Here is a 21,072-nt window from a genome sequence, read left to right as displayed (position 1 = left end):
ACCCAGAGCTCAAGAAGGCCCAAGTTTATGACACACAGGCAAAGGAGGTGAGGTCACTGTTGGATCGCCTACACAAGTTCTCTGATTGGTCAAGGTTGGTGAAGGCCATTGCTAGATTAAAGCGCCTCGCTAGAGAAGTCAAAGGCCTGAAGCTAAGGTCCTGTGAAGCCACGAGCCTTGAGGAAAGGAGACAAGCACAGTTAACCATAATAAAATTGGTTCAAGAAACAAACCTCTCTCAAGAAATCCAGTATCTCCAGCATCACAAGGAGACTCCACCGAAGTCCAAGCTGCACGGACTAAATCCATTCCTGGATGATCAAGGTATCATTAGAGTTGGAGGCCGCTTGACTCATGCTCCCTTACATCCACATGTAAAGCATCCCGCGGTTCTTCCAAGAGATAGTCACATCTCATCATTGCTGGTCAAGCACTATCATGAAAGAGTGCACCATCAAGGCCGGGGAATGACCATAAATGAGCTCCGTTCTAACGGCATATGGATCCTCGGATGCAGCAACCTGGTCTCATCCCATATCTACAAGTGCACCAAGTGCAGGAAATTCAGAAGAGGTTTGGAACAACAAAGACCGAACAGAAGCCACACCGCCATTCACTTTCTGTGGCATGGATTGTTTCGGTCCGTTTTACATCAAAGAAGGGAGAAAAGAGTTAAAGAAGTACGGACTGTTACTCACCTGTATGTGCTCCAGGGCAATTCACATTGAAATGCTCGATGACTTGACCTCGGATGCCTTCATTAACGCCCTGCGTTCATCCATTGCCATTCGTGGAGCAGTGCGGCAGATAAGGTGTGATCAGGGGACAAACTTCGTTGGTGCAAGGCGAGAGTTTGTTGAAGCATTGAGAGAGATGGATCAAGAGGAACTTAAGGAGAGGGGATGTGAGTTCATCTTTAATACCCCAGCTTCAAGCCACATGGGCGGAGTCTGGGAAAGACAGATCCGCACCATCAGAAGTGTTTTGATGTCTATCCTAGAACAGTCTGCCAAACAACTTGACTCCTCCTCTCTACGAACATTTCTATATGAGGTCATGGCAGTAGTGAATAGCAGACCGCTGACTACGGACAACCTGAATGATTCATCCAGTCCAGAACCATTGACACCAAACCACATTCTGACCATGAAGTCCACAATCATATCACCTCCCCCTGGGAAGTTCGTCAGGGAAGACCTTTACCTCAGAAAGAGATGGCGTTGAGTTCAACTCCTGGCCAACAACTTCTGGTCACGTTGGAAGAAGGAGTATCTTTTAAATCTTCAAAACAGACAAAGGTGGACTAAGGACCGCAGAAATGCACAGGTCAACGACATTGTTCTTCTGAAGGATGATGGGATGCCACGAAACAAATGGAAGTTGGCCAAGGTCATGCAAGTTCATCCTGGGAAGGATGGGAGAGTGAGGACACTCAAGTTATTACTCAGTGATCCAACGCTGGATAAAATGGGAAGACGCACTTCCAAACCAGTCTACCTGGAGAGACCCATTCAGAAGACGGTCACACTGTTGGAAGCAGACTAAAGACCACAGTGTACCATTCTTTCACTCTCAGTGTTATTAGCTGGCCTTATCGATTGTTATTAATTTGTTACCTAATAATATTTGAAAGTAATGTTTACATACACTATATATGTCTCCCATTAGTCGTTCTAAGAAAATCACTCGTGATTTGGTGGGAGTGTAACTGCCTACATGTCAGTTTAATTAATTCTCATTTATTTATTTTAGTTCCTACCTGCCCTTTAGTTGAGGGGGGCGCATTGTTTTGTATTTGTTTCTACACGGCACCACTTTAGCGACCCACCACCTGGCAGAGCATGGCAAGGGAGAAACAACACGGTCTGTTGTCTCCACACTCGGTAAAGTTGATGTAAAGAGTGACGAAAAGATGAAGAGTTACGACATTAAATGTAAACAAAGAAGACGAAGACAGAAGAAAAGACAAGATTCAGCCCCTTTGGTAGTGTGCAGCCTACGAGGTGTGTTTTTATTGGTGTGTATGTGTAATATTATTAAGCTGCAAGCTCTGAATTAGCATATGTATTTACCTGTCTATTTGTTTACTTTCACTTTCTTTAGTTCTCACGGGTCGGTCGGTGACTGTGAATAAACCCTAAACCCGGGAGGAGCTACAGGTTCGTTACCTTTAATTGTCAGTGCAAGCTGTTTTTAGATCGGCCGGGCAGAGATGCGAGCTGCTCAGCTACCGCTATGGAGGCTCATGGTATTTCCGGAATTTCCCTCAAATACACAATCCAACAACTCCAAAACGCTCACGTGGACAAGTTGTGACCTGCACATTCACCACGCTATGAGATAATAACCGAACGTTATGAGACTGAGTTGTTTTCGAGGTAAATGCATGGGTAAATGCAAAGCCGCCGATGCACGCTCCCGTCGGGGGAAGTCGTTTTACGGCAAGGAGTCTCTTTTTTACGGTGGCCCTGAGGTGCAAATCACAACAGCAAATCAGAAAACACAACAACAAAAGAGAAAACACAACACAAAAGAGAAAACACGTGGCGGTGTTTATCTCAGTTGGTAGATCACGCGCCCCATGTGTTGAGGCTGTAGTCGTCACTGCAGGCCCCAGTTCGATTCCCGTGTCGAACGGCCCTATCCTGCGTGTCGTTCCCCCCCTCTCTGCCTCCCCATTTCTCTCTCAACTGTCCTATCAAATAAAGGCATGAAAAAGCCAAAAAAAAAAGAGAGAAAACACAACAAATTACTAAACTTTTTTTTCTTTTTTGTTGTTGTGTTTTCTCTTTTGCTGTTGTGTTTTCATTTTTTGTGTTGTGTTTTCTGATTTGCCGTTGTGTTTTCTATTTTGTTGTTGTGTTTTCTGATTTGCTGTTGTGATTTGCACCTCAGGGCCACATACTTTTGGCACAACATCGGCTTTGCATTGCCTCGAAAACAACTCTGTGTGGTAACGTTGTGTTATTATATTAGCGTGGTGAATGTGCAGGTCCCAACTTGTCCACAAGAGCGTTTTGGAGTTGTTGGATTGTGTATTTGATGAGTTTGATGAGGGAAACCAAGAAATCCCAGGAGCCTCCGTAGTGTAGCTCTGAGCAGCTCGCATCTCTGCTCCGCCGTTCTAAAAATAGCTTGCACCGACAATTAAAGGTAGCGAACCTACTCCTAAAACTATAGGGATTATGGCAATGGGCGAATTTGCCAAAATGTTGAAACAACCCTTTAAGTGAGAACGTCAGCAGCACTCAGACCTTTTGCATTAATAGTGTTCAGATTGAATTATCTCAGTGCATGTGAATGTCCTGACTTTCTCTGCGCTGACATGACACCACTATAATTCCACCCAATCTAGAGGTAATGGAAAACACATCAATCAATAAGAAGACCAGCTATTCCACATATTCCTGGGTCTTGAGTGGTGATTACCTCTTCAGAAAAATCACAGGGCTGCCTCAAAGAGACAAATCAGCCGTTGAGACAAACACCCCAATTAGGAGCCATATTTGGTCATTGCCATCACTGGCCTCAGTACGATTGCTTGTGACACTCGTCTGGGGTGTGCGCGTGCGAGGTTGTGTGTGTATATGTGTGTGGTTTTTTTCCTTCTTTTTAGACGTGCATCTGTGTGTTTGTGTTTAGGAGCTGTGTCTCCTCTTCCATGCTGAATCATTAGATGTGTCAGGCCAGTTTATGTGTGACTCTGATGAGCCGTGTGGCGGTGACGGTCTGTCGGTAATCTGGCTGACAGAGCAGTGATGGATCATTCCAGCCACACTCTCAACACCTAGACGCGCTGTAAATGACTTTATCGGGGGGTTGTAATGGCTTGTGATGACCGCCGTTGTGCCCGTCCAGCTCACTTTTTGTTTGCTTTCTGGCTCTCTATCCGTTCCTTTGTCTTGATCCGTGGACAGCGCGTTGTGTTTTGATGATACAGTGGTGATAACATTTTCTTGCAGCTTGTCACATTTGCATCTCCTTGTTTACGTCTCCCTGCTCCTTCAGTGCCATTCTCCTTTACCTCATCTTGACCCCGTCTGTTTAGCTTTTCCCCCCATTTCCCTGACTTGTCCTTCTATTTCTCCTACTTGCCTTTTCTCCTCACATTTGCATTGACCTTTTTGTCGCTGCTCGCTACTTCTATTTCATTTCCCTTTTCTTTATCTACTGCCTTCTGTTTTCTGTGTCTGTTCTGTTCCCTCCATCTCCGCACCACATTGCGTAGTTGTTTCTTTCTTTTCCTCACCTATCTGCTGTCCTCATTCTTATCTCTCCCATTTTCTCCCCCTCACTTTCCGAATCACCTCAATTCATTTCTCTTCCGTATTATTGATCCACTAAACCTTTCTCATTATGTCCTTCCAGTGTGACCCAGGAGAAGCCACCAAGTTGCTTTACGACCTTCTGTACACGGAGCCCATCAAGATCGTCCTGATGCCCGGCTGCAGCGGCGTCTCCACGCTGGTGGCTGAAGCCGCCCGCATGTGGAACCTCATAGTGGTGGGTATCTTTTTACTCTTTACATCTCTGGTATCTGCTTTACTCCCAAGTCATTTGCATATTAGTGAAGGCGAGGAGAGCTGTGACACATCAGCTGCAGTTTGCATCAACATTTGTACAAATCATTACTCAGTCAAACTTGAACACACAGGTGGGCTGCACTTATTTTTACATTCACCACAACTTGTACTTTCATAAAATATTGATATCCCTGATGTCTATCACAAATTAATGTCCAAGAAACCTCCTAAAAAATTTTTTTAAAAAAGATGCTCTTCGTCATTTTATGACTCCAGAAGACTCACGTTTTCAACTGTATGAAAGGGATCCAGTGATACTTTTATATTATTATTATTTTTTTTTTTAGCTTTTTTTACATTTAGATTTTGAGATATGTTTCTGATGCAACCTTTAAACAGCGGAGGGGAAGGGGATATTGTTTGTGGGATTAGCATTTAAAAATTCAACAACATCCCTTTCCAGTGTCTGTCTTCCTTCCTTTCTCGCAGCGGTCGTTTCATCAGTACAAAGTACCTTCAGTGACAGAAGTGTTGAGGTGGAGTCGAAACTCTCAGAGATAAATATCTCACAGCCTGAACTCATACAAACAGAAACTATCTGCATTACTAGACACCACCAGGGGCAAATGAGGAAAATATATACATGGTGTTTTTAGGTCCTTTACATCAAATACGGTTCTGAGTAGTAAAGGACACAGTGGAAAACAGGTGCAAACAAACACATCTGACTATTTACAGACTGACTCGACAAACGTGAAGCATCACCATACAAGCGTGTCTCCATGTGCGCTTGTGATCAGATCTCTTGCTTTACATTGCAAATTAACTACATGTGTTGTTTTTTAGCTCTAAGCTTTAAGCCATTTGAAATAGTAAAATATTCTCAGTTTATTATGAAGCTGTGACTGTGGCAGAGGGCGTTAGTAGAGTAGGTGATCCGTCACCTTGGCATTCACATATGTGGCCCAGACCACCTCCGACGGGGCCTGTGCAGCCTCTTCACTCACGTTTCTGGCTCTGGTGGAGTTTTGTAGCGGACAGGCCCAGAGAGGGAGATGAGCTGAGAGAAACTTTGACACTCACTCTAAGGATCTTCAGCCCTGTTGGTGCTGGAGGACGATCACAACACTTGGTGCTGACCAACAGTAAAGTGTCTGATGTTGACATTCATCTATAAATAATGCTGTCTTTGTTCCTACAGGCAACACAGTAAGTTCCTGAAAACAAACAGGAATAGTCGTTCATTGATTTTAACATATTTCAAGGAAAACCTTTTAATAAGTGATGAGACTTAATAAGGCTTTTTCACAACCCTACAATGACCGCTGGAGGGCAAAATATATTTTTTGTCCTACTGCATGATAATGCATTCATTACAATTATTAACACATGCCAAATCTATAAACCAGCAGAAGCCATCCTCTGTTTTTTTTGTTTGTTTGTTTTTTTTGCTTTTTATGCCTCCATCAGTTGGTTTTGTTTATCTCACTGTCTCTCTCTTAATCTGCCTCTCTGTCACTCACAGCGCTCTGCTTATTAGCTTTGTCCTATAATTGAAGTTTCATCCAGAGATTAGTCATGGAGAACAGTCAGATCTCGTGATTGGCATCTGCCCGTCTTTCTCCTTCCTGGTCTTTCTCTCTTTGTCACCCGTTCTTTCCTCATCATTAAAAACTCTTCTCCACTTTTTCACTCTGCCTTCCTCTTTCCTCTCGCCTTTTGTCACTGCCTGGAGCTGGCCTGCCCTATTTCAGCCCCTTCCTTCCTCCCTCTCTTCCTTCCTTCCTTCCTTCCCTCCCTCCTCGCTTCCTTCCTTCCCCCTTTCCATCGCTACCATTTTACTCACCCACTCTTCATTTCCGCCTCGTTCCCTCAACTCGAGCAGCCGATTCTCCCCACACACAAAGGGATCTGTCTCTCTTTACTACATACCACCACTGGCACAACCTCCTAACCGCCACACTCAATTATTTCTGTATGCGTTCTGCCTGCAGGAGCCTCCTCGCATGTCAAGCAGCCTCATCAGAGCGCCGGGGAGGCAAAAGCAACCTCCATTTCTGGACGCTGATCAAGGAGGGGCTCTTAATTCATAATTAATAATAATTAATAAGATCCCAATCTCCTTTTTTAAGAGCACTGTAAGCCACAGACGGCCATTGATCTGCTGCTACAGGGCCACGGGAGACCTGACGAATCGAGAACAGAGAGATGTTGTTTGTGGTTTCTGGGAAGCTTCGATGTCTGTTGAGTCGAGCGCTGCTACATTGGTCTATTTCTGCCACAGCAGCTTTTTGCTCCATTTCAATTTTGTCACTGTGTTCGTGCCTGTTGATGGTTTATTTCAGTGTTGCCATGGGGAGAAGCTCAGAGCTTTATTTTTGGTAATTTTCAGGTTTTGACCTCTGTTGAATTATTTCATTCTGCCAGACAAAGTGCTAATCAAACTCTTGCAAAAAGAAAAAAAAACAGATTGAGAAAAACTATCAAACAGTTTTCTCAATTTGCCCTAGTGTCATCTAACCATGTTGGGTTTTTGTTGGTTTTTTACTCTGCCCAGTGTTTGCAATATTGTCCACTGGCTACAACTGAGTTGATTAGAATTTAATTAGTAATGTTCACAGCATTGAAAAATTAGATGAACAATTTCACCAGCATTCATAGGGTCTTATGCAGCTGGGGAGCTATGAACTATTTTCCATTATAAAGGTAAAAAAAAATTCAATTTTGCAGTACCTACCTGCAAATCTAATGATTTTCCCATCAGCCTCAGCTGTAGCTTTTGTTTATTGCCCATAGCAGTGGCTGCTGTCCTGTGGGCCTGAAACAAATTTAAGCTTATGTCCATGGCAAAAACTGGAGTATGCCACTGAATAGCAACAGGAAGAATTAAAGGGAAGGAGAATTAAGCTGCCAACATTTTTGAGTGGAGGTCATAAGTTGGAAAGGGAGTCACTACAGAAAATGTAAACATGCTAACCTAAGATTGTAAACCTGATGAGTACGACCCGCTAAACACCAGCATGTTAGCACTGTGAGTATGTTAGCGTGCCTACATTAGCATTTAGATCAAAACACTGCTGTGCGGACAAACAGCCCCATAAGCCACTAACATTTCTGTGGCAAAGGTCAGGGAACAAAATGACATGTATTTGCATTGAATTAATACACATGTGGGGCTCCAGTGAGTGTGTACAGCAGCAGCTCAGCGGGGGAGTGTGTAACTGTCAGACAGGTTTTCAGTCATTTAACTCCTGTCACACAGTTTGCACGTTCTCATTTACACACACTGGTAAACCTTTGTCGTCGTGCACGTGTCATCCTCCGAAGCCAGTTCGCTGGTTTTCCCCAGATCTTTGACTGCTGCGCCCAGATCAGCTGTCACCTCCTGTGTAGTTTCCCTTCCTCCGTACTGATCCCTCCGTCTTCCTGCCCGTGCCCACAGGGATTTGTTATTGCGGGGAGTCCACATTGTACATGACATTTGACATCTATCATCAAGCCCCCTCTCTTCACCACTGGGAGCACCCAGTAGTGAAAATCCAAGGGCTGTATAAGCAGTGGGGCTGAGATGAGAGCCGGCTGTATGTATCGGTAATGGTTCCCTAAACGGCAGGTTTCTCATTTCAAAGCAGACCTGTCGAGGATTTTATCTCCAGTTGTCACTGTGAAACTAATTGTTAGAGAAACAGTCTTCTCCCTGTTTCTGTTGGCATTTCCAAACCATCCCTCTTACATGGCGCTTTAGACACATATCTTAGCAGTCTGCCTCTCCAGCAGGCAGTAAGTGCTCTTTTCCTATGAATCATGCTTGAGAATTCAGTTTATGAAGGTTCGGATGAAAGGAACGAGGGGCTACTGTTTGCAACAACAACAATTAGATCATTTTGTGGTTGTTTCTATGTGTAATAGCAGGAAGTGTCATCACAATTTCATGGAAATGAATGCCTGGGAATTTTTTTTCTAAATTGAAATTACAGAGTTTATCAACACACCTCATACGCTGCAGGGAAGCTAAAAGGAAGGAGGGAAGGGGTGTGGATGAAAATGAGAAAACGAGAGCAGGGATTGTCTTCTGCTTCTCTGTCTTTTTTTTTTTTTGCTGGCTTTGTCTCTTGTTTGCTGTTTGAACCAGTCGTCATCAAAGAACACTGTGCACAGAGGAGGAACAATAAGAGAGCCCTGATTTGAATACATTTGATTGAAGTGTGTTTACTAGTGATGCCTGGAAGGGCCTTCAGATGTATAACCCTCCCCGAACTTCTATATCCTCTGCTCCATTCTTCTTTTTCCTGTCTTCCAGCTGTCCTACGGCTCCAGCTCGCCAGCTCTGTCCAACCGTCAGCGGTTCCCTACCTTTTTCCGCACGCACCCGTCGGCCACCCTCCACAACCCCACCAGGGTGCAGCTCTTCCAGAAGTGGAAGTGGACTCGCATCGCCACCATCCAGCAGACCACGGAAGTCTTCACCTCAGTCAGTACTTTTAACTTCCTCCATCTCAGCTGTCTTCATCTCTCAGCCTCTTCTCCTTCCTTTTCTTTCATCTCCCTCCCTTTGCTCCGTGTCCCATCTTTTTTTTTTTTTTCAGTGAAGTGTGGGTGTTGTCTGATTACCTGCCTCTCTATGTTTGTTTATGAGAGCAGTTGTGTTCCCAGGCTATGCGATGCGCTTTCAGGTAATCTCTCCTGGCGATTGATGGAGGATTTTTGAAGTAATTTGTTGGAATATTGGTTGTGAGAAATATTGATCAAGCAATACATCTCTCCCAGGCACAGCGGTCAATACCATGACACTTGGGTTGGTTCCTGTAATGGAGGTTAATGATCCCGCTCTCACATGCTTTTCCTCTCCCCGCCCTCTCACATTCTTCTTTTCTTCTTTTCAGTCTTTGTGTAAAAAAAATCCATTCACTCTCTTGCTTCCTGTTTATCATCTGTCCGTCCAACTCGTGATGTTTCTCATAAACAGTTCACATTCTTTCATTTGTCTTGCTTTTCTTTTGTCTCTTTCTGTAATCTCAGCTCCTCACCTATGTCTGTCTCTGTTCAGCAGCCTCTCTAACTCCCTCCTCTCCTCCTCTCCCTCTCTCTGTCTGTCCTCTCCTTTCATCTTGCAGACCCTGGACGATCTGGAGCAGAGGACGAAGGAGGCAGGCATCGAGATCAGCGTTCGCCAGAGTTTCCTCACCGACCCGGCTGTCGCTGTCAAGAACCTCAAGGTGCTTTGATTAAAAATTCACCTCAGCTGCTGGTCCTCTCTCACCCCCCCCCTCTTCTCCCCCCCTCTCCTTCCTCCTACGGCTCACAGCTGCACACGATACCATTAGCAGAGAGGTGATTTCATAGAGGAAATTAATGCGCCATGCTAATTAGCAACTCCTGAACAGCAGCATGTCCCCGTCCTGTGAAGCAGCAGGAACTCTGGAGCGCTGCGCTATGCCACGTCAAGCTGTGCCATTGTGAAGTTGTATTGCTGCTGCAGATGTAACTAAGCAATGTGTTGTTTTGTTTTCATGTTCTGACGCAGCGCCAGGACGCGAGGATCATTGTGGGGCTCTTTTATGAGACCGAAGCCAGGAAGGTTTTTTGTGAGGTTAGTACGTTTTCCAGCCCGATTGATCCCCGTGGACTTAACCTGACTGCGTATTAGCAGAAATTGAGCACTGTAATGAGCTGTTTGAATGTCTGAATGAATTTCCTTGTTTGGCAGTGATACAGCATACTCAATACATCTCTGGGAATAATTCTCCTCGTGCTTATTTATCATTCTCTCCCTCCCCTCTTCCTCCCTCCCTCCCTCCCTCCCGGCTGCAGGTGTTCAAGGAGAAGCTCTACGGGAAGAAGTATGTGTGGTTCCTCATCGGCTGGTACGCAGACAACTGGTTCAAGATCAAAGACCCAGCCATTAACTGTACGGTGGAGAACATGACGGAGGCCGTGGAGGGACACGTGACCACTGAGATTGTCATGCTGAATCCGGAGACTGTGCGCGGCGTCTCCAACATGGTGGGAACATATAAAACACTGTTGTCCTCTCCCATTGTTATTTTGATTAATTAAATCCAAGAAAGACCTCTGTACACATAAACTTGTTATAAACTGTTTTAGTCACAGTAATTAGAAATGGACACACAGGTAATCACAGACATGCATAATAAATGTTCACATTTAAGAAAAGCATGTGCAAATGTGTTAATAGATTACAAGGACAGTGTAATTTAAAATAAGTCACATTCATGTTAAGGAATGAAATTAGTGGGGCACTCAGCTGTAATGCAAGTGCTTAACGAGCTTCTAATGACATCAAATGCAACACACCTGTGCTTTGAAATGCAAGTACATGTGAGAAATTGAGCTCAGTTGTTTCCCTTGTTGGATGAGGATCTTCGCAGATATCACATTTAATAATATCTGAGGATAAATCAATACAGATTAGAAAATACAGATAAAAAAATAGAAAAAATAGCTACTAAAAACTGATAGAGTGAGGAAATATCCAACCATTGAACATATCGGTAAGATCCATGAACTGATTTGGGCTGAAAAATACTCGGCTTGCTTGGTTTACACCAATTATCACCTAGATTTCTTATCTTTGTGCACCTAAAAGGTGTAAAGAAAAACATGAATGAAGTGTGAGTGTGATGCTGACTATGTAGCAGAGTCTTGTAAGTGTAAGTGTAAGTCTTTCAGACTTCCTGGACTCCTGCGGCTATTGGACTTATAGTCCTGTCATTGTCATTGTGATGTCATGTTAGCATTTAGCTCGAGGTGCCAGTGTGTGTAAGGTAAGTGTTGTTAGCGTGGCTGTAGACTTTCAAAACTTTCAAATCAAATTTTTTCACCTCATGTCACAAGCTGTTGATTCACTATGAACAGCCCATGTTATAAAGCTAGCTGTAGGCTAGTAAGCAATATGCACCAGCTACGTGTGGGAGTGTGCCCATGATTGTGTGTGTCACCTCTTTTCATCCTCTCATCATGTCAGGTTGCGAGCTCATTTATCTAAAGCCTTTGCTTCCATTGAATTTGTATGTAATAGTGCTGCAGCTATAATCCACTTCACAGTCTGAGTTTATATTAGCATTTTTCTAATAATCAAATTCATAATTTTTCTGGAAATGAAAACAGTAAAACTGGCTAAATTAAAAAAAAAAAAAAAGTTTAATTCAGTTTTCTAGAGTTTCTGTTCAGCAGTTTCCGATGTTCAAGTATTGGTCAGTCATGTAGTGTAGATTTACTGAAGTTTGAGCTCTTTATTCTTTGCTTGTCTAGTTCATCCAGTTGTTATTGATGCTTTCTACGTACCCATCTTTTCTTATCCATATCTGTAACAAACATCTTCTACCATTAATACCCAATGGATTGATCCAGAAATAAACCAGCAGTGATGCTCTTGTATTTCATGCTATTTAAAATCACACGTCATTTTGGCTGAGGCACAGTGAGACAGTGGGATCTCTGTGTAAAAGGAGCAGGAGCTTTTTTTCTCGGAAAAGTTAGACTGTGAAAGTTTAGTGTAATCCTGTCACACCTTCAGTGAACTGTGTATGACCGTCTTCAATACTAGGCTTCCTAAATCTCTGATAGAGGACAGAATAATCATTGGGGTTGTTTAAATAATCAGTGTCAAGTCTTTCTTTATAATGTGTCTGACCAACGTCTCCTCAGGTTCGAGTCGCTGTCTGCCTCTCTTTTGCCCGTTGCTCTCCTCTGTTCACCTTCTCTAATCGGCTTAAACTGTCTCTTCCTCTCTCCGTCTCTCCCATTGTTCGACCTTCTCTGACTCTGCTGGTCTGTTGTGGATCATCCTTTGACTCGTCTTGTTTACCCATCTCCCCCTCTCTCCTTCTCTTTTACCCCCATCCTCCCCAGCCTTCCTTCCCTCTCTCTCACACTTCATCAGCAGCTGTTGTTTATATTCATACAGCACCTGCCACGACCTGCTGATTTAGCTGTTGACGTGCTGCTCAACGGGTGATAAGAATTACAGCCACAACTCCCGCTCATAGCCAATCTATTCAAATTCAATTTCCCAAGTTTGAAATTGGCATATTTCTTTTAGATAGAGGTCTCAGATGAAGCCAGCGTGCCGATACTGCGGGGTCTGCAATAGCACGTTGTCAGCTAGTTTCCAGTAGGTAGTGGCAGATTTAAATGCCAAATGCCAAGGTGGAATTTCAATGAGCTGAATTTGACATAGCTGAACTGGGAGTGTGTACGTCTAATTGGTCTCAGGGAATCCACAGGGATACCCTCATGATTTGTAGCAATAATCCCCCGTCATGCGTTCATCTCTGCTTTCAGCGGGAGATAATGCTCATTGATGTTTTATTCTACTTCCAAACAGCTCGGCTCGATTGTACACTTAAGCAAACTTTGGTTCAAAGTTGAAAATCACATCAAAGTTTTTGGCAAAGCAAAGCGATTTTCTCTGGAACAAGATGTCCTCCTGATACTACATTTTTAATAATTAAATCTCCTAATTCACAGCAGGCCTCTGCACATGTATTATACATGTATCAATTGTCAGTTAGAAAGGAAATAATCCACATCAGAGCCAATATGAAAACAGTATTTTTTTTCTTGATTTGAAATGTAAACAGAGTGCCCTAGTTACACTAATCTGCTAAAGTTTTGTCAAAATCTGACAGAAGGTATTTTCACGAAAAATTTGAGGAAAACTGCAACAGTGTGTAAAAAAAATTCATCTATGTGTCCTGGCATAAGTACAGCATGTGAGAGGAATATTTGATCATTTGAACAAAGGGAAGTGGGAAGATCATGTCTCTTCATAAATAAATAGGAGGCGACAGCCAGCAGGCAATTAGCTTAGCTTAGCATAAAGACTATGTGAAGGTGTGTGTGTATACATATACTTTAGTGTGGGGAAATGCAATATTTATTTTTTGACATGAACTTATGTGAAGAAAGAAATCTTATATAAAATTCTACACGCAGTCTAAATGAAGACTAAACATCAGTTCTGGGGATTTAATTTCCTCCAGATGAAAACTACTTCTCATTCACTGTCTGTGTCTCATCTCTACCATATACCACCACCACCGTATTTATATATAGCACCAATGTAATGACTCAGTGTTACCCTTTTTTGGAGCATTGCTTTTCTTCAGAGGGACTCCTCTTAGATATCTTCTCTGTCCTCTTTCTGTTAGACATCGCAGGAGTTTCTCGGCGCCTTGATGTCTCGTCTGGGAGGAAAGAACCCCGAGGAGACGGGCGGCTTTCAGGAGGCTCCTCTGGCCTACGATGCAGTGTGGGCTCTGGCCCTTGCCCTCAATAAAACTGTCGCACCGCTGAAGGCCAAGGGCCGACGTCTGGAGGACTTCAATTATAACAACCACGACATCACTTCAGAGATTTACAGGGCGCTCAACACAAGCTCCTTTGAAGGTGTTTCGGTAAGAAGTGCAGGTGTACGATGTTTTGTGCATGTTTTTGAATGCAACGTTTTTACCTTTATTGTTCAAGTTTTTGCTTTTCATGGTGATCGAACTCTGAAAACACCACATTGTTGCATTATTATCGTTAAGTAAAACTTACAAAATAAGGAAAAGCAAAAAAACAAAAAAAATTGAAACTGTTTCAAAACTCATTAAAATAATCTAAAATGTCTTTAGTTTTCATCTTTGTCTTTTTATATCTGTATTCTGCAAGCCTGGTATTTTAGGTGGATATGAAATCTATTTTCCATCTTAAAAAAACAAATTAAAACCAAACTAATATTAAAAACAAAAAGTCAAATTGAAATGATAAAACTAATGAAAAATGCAATTTGTTTCTAATCTGGTGGCCTCGAATGAAAAATGCTGTTCAACATCACAAAGTCAATGAAAATTTCAACAGAGAATAAATATCTCTGATATAGAATATTTAATATTTGGACACTGAAACCTAAAGCAGGTGTAGCAGATATAAAATCTCAGTAAAAATACCATATTGCACAAAGTGAATGGGTGCACAGCTGCACTGAGTGTAGTTGATCATTGTCGGAGCATGATTTATAATGATTGTCTGACTGCTTGTGTTTCCTGCCCTGTTGAAAGTGTTTTATTGATGCTGCCAAATTCCCAAATCTCACTCTTTAACCTGGTCAGCAGATTTTTACTGCACCTCTGCTCTGACAGAGTCTGGCTAACTGTCTCCCTCTGTTTCCAGTCGTGTGCTAAGATACATATTTAACATACACACATGAGCGTAGTATCAGTTTTCACATCTAACCCGTGGATGTATCAGACTCTTGTGCTCCTCCTTTATGCTTGGAGTTTATTATTTGCAGTAATACTGACTTCTTTCTATGTGTGTGTGTGTGTGTCTCAGGGCCAGGTGGTGTTTGACGCCCAGGGTTCCAGGATGGCTATGACTCTCATCGAACAACTGCAAGGTAAAAATAAAATGTCACTCATTTGTGGGGGAAAAAAACATAGAAATCCTACCTGACTGTATCGATTGTTGGTGCCTGCTCATTTCAGGGCAAAGCCTCTTTTCTGTGGGGGTTTGCGGCTCCTTCGCTGCGATTGGTCTCACTGTCCTATAATTGCACATGTGATTGGACTTGATGCAGGAATGTGTTGACTCAAGGCTTCGCTCTAATTGGGCACAAGCCTGCGTTTTAAGCCGTTTCTGGAAACGGCATCCTATTTGTCACCAGCGACTTAATGAGTTTCCCCGCATGGGATAAGGTTGAGGATTATATTCTACCTATGTTCTCTTTGGCGTCCTAAAGGATGAGGATTTCATAATCCTGCCCCTTTCCCCTCACATTCTGTCTCATATTTCCTGTTGTGGTGTCGAGGTAATTTGACATCCACAATGAGACGACCTGACTCGAATCCTTGAGTCACTGTGGGACCTCATCAGTATTCCTGGTCAAGACTGCCACATAAGCTCCTTTTTTTCCCCTCTTCCTTTTCTCCTTCTTCTCCCCTTGGTACTTCTTTGTTTGTCCTTCTTTATGCACCTTTTCATTCCTCATTTCTTTTATCTGTTCATTGTGTCTCTTTTTTTCTTCTTCATTTCTGTACCCACACATTCAATTAATGTGAAAGCACCGATAGAAAGAATGATAGAAATAATAGAAAAAAAGCTAAATAGTGTCGAAATGACTATATGTTTATCTGCTTTGTCAAGTTTTATTGTATTTTTTGAAACCACAACAGAACGGGGGATGAAATGAATTATACAAGCGATGCTAATCAAACTGTATCTGCTTTTTTTCTGTCTTTCTTCCTCAACCGTTTAGGAGGCAGTTACAAGAAGATCGGTTACTATGACAGCTCTCAGAAGAACCTCTCCTGGTTTGGAAATGATGTTTGGATAGGTAAGATGGAGCCATGACACTGTCTTTGTCCCTACTTCCTGTGTCTGTGTCTGTGTTTGCGTCCCGTCTGTCTGGCCGTGACTCACCAGGGTCACATCTCTGGCATTAGACCTCCTCTGTGTGGCTTAATTTAGCCTTTCGCACAGTCTAAATGATATGTAATCACGCTGGATGTTCTCTAACCGCTGGTTTGGGTGAAGCTAGTTATTTGGATGCTGACACTCACCCCAAAATAAGCCGCCTGCAGACTCACTGTCCGACCTGTGTTAAAACAGTGAAAATGTGCAGTAATCAAACAGGGCAGCCGCTAAGTTTGACAGGCTCACCCACAGGATTTCAACAGCCTGACACCGAGGGGACCCCTCCTCCCTCGGCGAATTAGCTGCAGGCTACAGCCTCGGCCAGTTTTTTAATCTTACAGCCTATATTTGTTTATGTTTTGGCAAATCGGCGCAGGCAACTGTCACTGGATCACTTTGATACTGCAGAAAACTTTAAAAATCAAGTTCTTGAAATTACCGAACATCCTATTTTCCCCATTACTGAGTAGATTTGTGGATGTTTCTTTGCGGCGGACACAGGAAATAATGTCTGCATACACTCAGAAAGTGTATGTCAGGCTTGATCTAAAAATATGTGTTTTGTGGTAAGACTTGAGTGTGTTGCTGCTGCGATAAGGAGCGCGCCTTTGAAGCAAATTGCTCTGCTTTACCTTAATGGGCTCCATAAGCTGTGGATCACAGCCCGCGCTGCAGCTCCCACTGCAGACCGTGTCAGTAAGTGGGACAAATCAACACGGCAAACTGCAACACAGTGACCCGCCATCGTCTCTTCCGACGTGAACTGTCCCTCTCACCTGCCGCAGTGTCTTCGCCTCTCACCTCTCTCCCTCCAGGCCTTGCTGCGTGAACGCCTCCGGGCTGACCGAGCTCACGTCACTCAAGCCAGAAGCAACTCAGACTGCTGCTGCCCATACTCTGGTTTGCTGTGAAAACCTTTTACTGTTGATTTGCCTCAGACACCAAGACCAATTCTGTAGTTGTTTACTGGCCCATCCGTCCCTGGAGAGGTGACACACTTGTGCCTGGACAGAGTGTGCCACTAATCAATCCTGCACGCCTTGGCGGCCCATAGAGAGCCGCCTTTTTTTAGGCCTTTAAGGAAATGATCTGTTGCCAAGGCTTAACTGAACCCCGAAGAGGTAGAGATTCCAGGTCATGGTGACTGGCAAGGGGGACGGACGACCCGTATCCGTGTAGGCAGCGTGTCTTTCACCAGGTCGGCTGCCAGCTCTTTAGTTTGGCTTGTTGCGATGTGACAGGCCCGGCGTTAGCCCACTTAAAACCTGCTGAGTTGAAACTGACTCGCCCTCCAAAGTGTCAGAGGTGGGTTTTGTTTTCCGCCTTTCTCTGCTGGAGCTCCGGTTTGTTTTTTTTACTGTTTACCAAATAAAGACACATCCATCTGACATCTAGTAGCTGAGAGGAAATGAGTAATTTCCTGCTCTTTGGAGCTGATTCAGCTCAGGAAAGTTTTTTTTCCCTGAGTTTAGGGGGGGCGGGGCGCTTTGCTCGGAGCTGACAGGGTGGAGGACGTACGGGGTTTTCAATTTAACCCCTCTGCTTGTTTTCCCGTGTGTTTACCAGGCGCCTCCATGCCTCACTTTCTCACTCTCTTCACGGTCGCTCTAACAACCACTTCAGCTCAGCTCTTCTTCTAATCGCTGTGGCAACTGTTATAGAGCTGGGTCTCCATGGCAACACCCCATCCTGATTCCATGATCAAGGACGGAGGAGGGTTTAAATGGAGCAAATGCATTGACTGAATGGACAGTTGACACATGCATGGACACGCGTGCGCACATATGCACACACACACACACACACACACACACACACACTGCAGGCCGTGCACTACTATTCCACACATCAGCCTCAGTCGGTCACTGGTTGTACATCATGTAGCTCCTTACAGACACACAATGCAGCCCAGACTGCTCTACATTAAAGTGTGTGAAACAGCATTTTAAAATATTTAAACAAAGGAATTAACAATTAACAAATAAAACACTGAAATTCATTAAAACTGGATAGAATTAAAAAAGGATTTAAGATTAGATGTGATTGATGTTGTTCTGGCCTGGCCTGCCCTGAGTGTGTTTTGAACCTGGGTCTCCCACACCGCAGGCGACAATGCTAACCGTTTCGCCAAGAGGTCAATGACCACTTGGCAAGTGGGTTGGCACATCTTTTATGGTTGAGTGAGTTTAACTTAAGTACCGCTAATTGCCACACGCTGTCACTTCTCCTTACTGGTACCTCGTGACTGTGACTATACCCGCGGACCTCCGTTACATAGATAAAATCAAAATACAATATTTTGTCAGTAGCAAGATCAGCAAGAGAGTACACCATTGATTTAGTATTGCGCTAAAACTTTATTGGCCTCTTAGTTTTTAAAATTCTATGTCATGCTTTCTACTTTCTTGTAAAAGCCTGGTGCCTACATTACCCACAATGCAGCTCCACCACTGTTAGTTGGGATTTGAGTGTGTTATGCTACTGTAGCAGCTGCTAATGTGGCCTGGAGCCTCTAGCCTCAAGCAGAGTTGAGTAGCGGGCTACAGAGGTTTGGTAAGCTGCCTCCTTTGTAACTCCACACCCCCACACATTTTTTATTTTCTTATTCTCCAACTTGTAGTCTTCACAGCCAACCGCCGCTTTGGCAGAGCTCCCTCTGGATCCATAAAAGACTAAATACAACTTCTTTGACATATGCCGTAGCACTCCCAAGGTTGGTAAACAGACTTTAGTTGCATATTGGGTGTAGTGTTTACAGAGAGGAGGCTGCCCCGTCTGTACCTTTGGAAAGCACACTATCTGTGTGGCGTGTCCGGGTCACCGCACATTCCTGTTACTTCTCGACACATCGTATGTCCTGTGTGCTGTGCAGATTGCGTGCTCTTGTGTGGCTCATACTGCAGAAGTCAGTTAAACAGATGGACAGACACACTTAAACTCTTTCTCACAAACAAATGGGAGCTCAGCTCACACATCTAAAAAAAATCTGAAAATCCATCAAATTCAGCTGCTTCAATAAACCTCAGGAGGTATTAATAAATCTTACATATTCTCTCTTGTGCGCCACAGGCAGTGATGTTAGTTATAATATTAAATGTGCTTTGAGAGGCGTTGCACATTAAATGTGGGGTTGTTGTGGCTGATGCAGTGTAGCCCCTTCAGACCTGTAGCAAACTCTGTCACTGCTGCTCGCGCACCGACTCATAATGAGCGAGTGCTGATTTGTAAAACCTGCATGATTTCATGATTTTTAATTGGCTAATTTTTCCGTCCATTTTGTGCCACCTTTCTGTGTCCTGGTTGGATTCATATCATCAATTATATCATTAGGATTTACTGTTACATACTTAAGCATATGCTTAAACTATAGGTTTTGTCTCCTCTGCTTTTCCATCACACTTCTACATTTCTTCAGGTATGATCATGAAACAGGTATTAAAAGATTTGTAATTAAATCTTGTGAGGCAGAAAGCCACTTATATCATCATTCCTCAGTCAGATGACACCAGATACACATCGGCTTTGTGACGGCAGTGACAAGAATCTAAACAGCGCGTGATGGGCGTCTTGACACCCTGCCACCCTCGAGGGGGCGACACTCTGACACGTTCCACTGACATCTGACACATGAGCTGTACACAGTGCTGACACTCCCGCTCTGCACACACACAGCCACACACACACAAACACACACCCTGTCTACTTTTACTTCTCTTTCACACACAAAACACATACTGTGTGTGTGTGTGTGCACGTATATGAACCCTCTGGAGCATATTTACTCATGCTAACTGTGTAGGTCCACATGTTTATTATGGATATAGAATATATACAGTCCACACTGGCTCAAAGAGGAGTACACACACACACACACACACACACACACACACACACACACACACACACACACACACACACAAATGTGCAGGCAGTCCCAGATTTAGGCAGACGGATAGTCAGAGGCTGCTGAGTGTATAAAGAGGCTCCCTGTCCATCTGCCCCTCTTTGAACTCTCCTCACTCAGGAATTATCTGGGTTTAAAGCTACACAAGCATGAATAATTAGATAGTTAGTATACACACGCACACTCTTTCAAAACTCAAGGCTTCAACTCTTAATTAAGACCAAAGTTACTTAGTTTCCTACTAAATAATTTGAATTACTGAAATTGACATTTAACTGTAGCTAAATCATTGGTAAATGTTTTTGGTCCTTTACTCAGTGCTGAAGCTGTATCAGTGGTTTATGAAGGTGGTGGATTGGGAGACGACTCTGAGATCTAAGGGCATAAATGAAGATTCGTTTTTATATTTCATGCATTAACCAAACAGGCAGCAGAATGACGGAGGGCAAAGGTGTTTCTTGTTGATGAAAGTTTCCTCCCTTCATGATTTCTTTGCCGTGAAATCCAGCATAAAGGGCTGTTGATTGCTGTCGACACAGTCAGGTGAATGCCAGAAGGTCGGGCAGCGCTAGCTTTAACAGAAACAGGGGGAGGGTTTGTTGTTCAACCCACGTTGTAAATCGAACGTGTTTTACAGCAGCACGGTGCATGAAGGTGGAGTGAGAGCCAGCTGTCACAGAGATGCTGGGCCGTCGTCCGAGCCGTCCGACCGTCCGACAAGCTCTGCTGCAGCAACACACCAGCAGCTGGAGCTAGTTGTGCATTTTAAAACCCGAGCACGGGGCTGTTTTCACAGGTCCACTAGTATGTGGATGGTGTTTTTCTCTGTTATAAAGTCCTTTCAGACCAATGATGATGATAATGATGATGAGTGGCTTCTCGACCCTCCTGCTGACCTTGTTGAGCAGGCATTTCCTGGCGGCCATTTATTTTGGTGATGCTGATGTTTAAACAACGCTCAAGTGATTCCCTGACTTGTTTGAAAAACTCCACACGATGACAGCTCCAGGGAGAGAGGGAGGGGAGGGAGGCACAAGGAGAAAACTGATAGTTGACTTTATTTGGTGCTTATAGTGTTGGATGAAAGCGTGTAATTCTGTGGCTAGGAACTGATGTTTATCAAACTACAGCTGAACGCTTGTATCTCTGTGATGGCGAGAAATTGCGTGTTGCAGTTTCTTATGAATCGGCCGCGGTCGTCTCAGCAGCTCCATCATTATGGAAAGT

General features: G+C 43.7%; 1 protein-coding gene across 3 annotated transcripts in view; it reads left to right on the top strand.

Annotated features, from left to right (window-relative positions):
- The window catches only part of gabbr1a (gamma-aminobutyric acid (GABA) B receptor, 1a), a 90,409-nt gene that overhangs the window by 35,737 nt on the left and 33,600 nt on the right, over positions 1 to 21,072 (top strand). For all 3 annotated transcript variants that reach the window (XM_085801067.1, XM_085801068.1, XM_085801069.1), the window contains 8 exons: positions 4,369 to 4,503; positions 8,824 to 8,994; positions 9,638 to 9,739; positions 10,048 to 10,113; positions 10,335 to 10,526; positions 13,697 to 13,942; positions 14,862 to 14,925; positions 15,784 to 15,861. In XM_085801067.1, coding sequence (XP_085657193.1) covers positions 4,369 to 4,503; positions 8,824 to 8,994; positions 9,638 to 9,739; positions 10,048 to 10,113; positions 10,335 to 10,526; positions 13,697 to 13,942; positions 14,862 to 14,925; positions 15,784 to 15,861 — 1,054 coding nt within the window. The remainder of the gene's footprint in view (positions 1 to 4,368; positions 4,504 to 8,823; positions 8,995 to 9,637; positions 9,740 to 10,047; positions 10,114 to 10,334; positions 10,527 to 13,696; positions 13,943 to 14,861; positions 14,926 to 15,783; positions 15,862 to 21,072) is intronic.

The sequence above is a fragment of the Trachurus japonicus genome, chromosome 16 (assembly GCF_045865225.1).
Source record: "Trachurus japonicus isolate A0001 chromosome 16, Traja_1.0".
NCBI lineage: Eukaryota > Metazoa > Chordata > Actinopteri > Carangiformes > Carangidae > Trachurus > Trachurus japonicus.
This window is presented reverse-complemented; position numbering and strand designations above follow the sequence as displayed.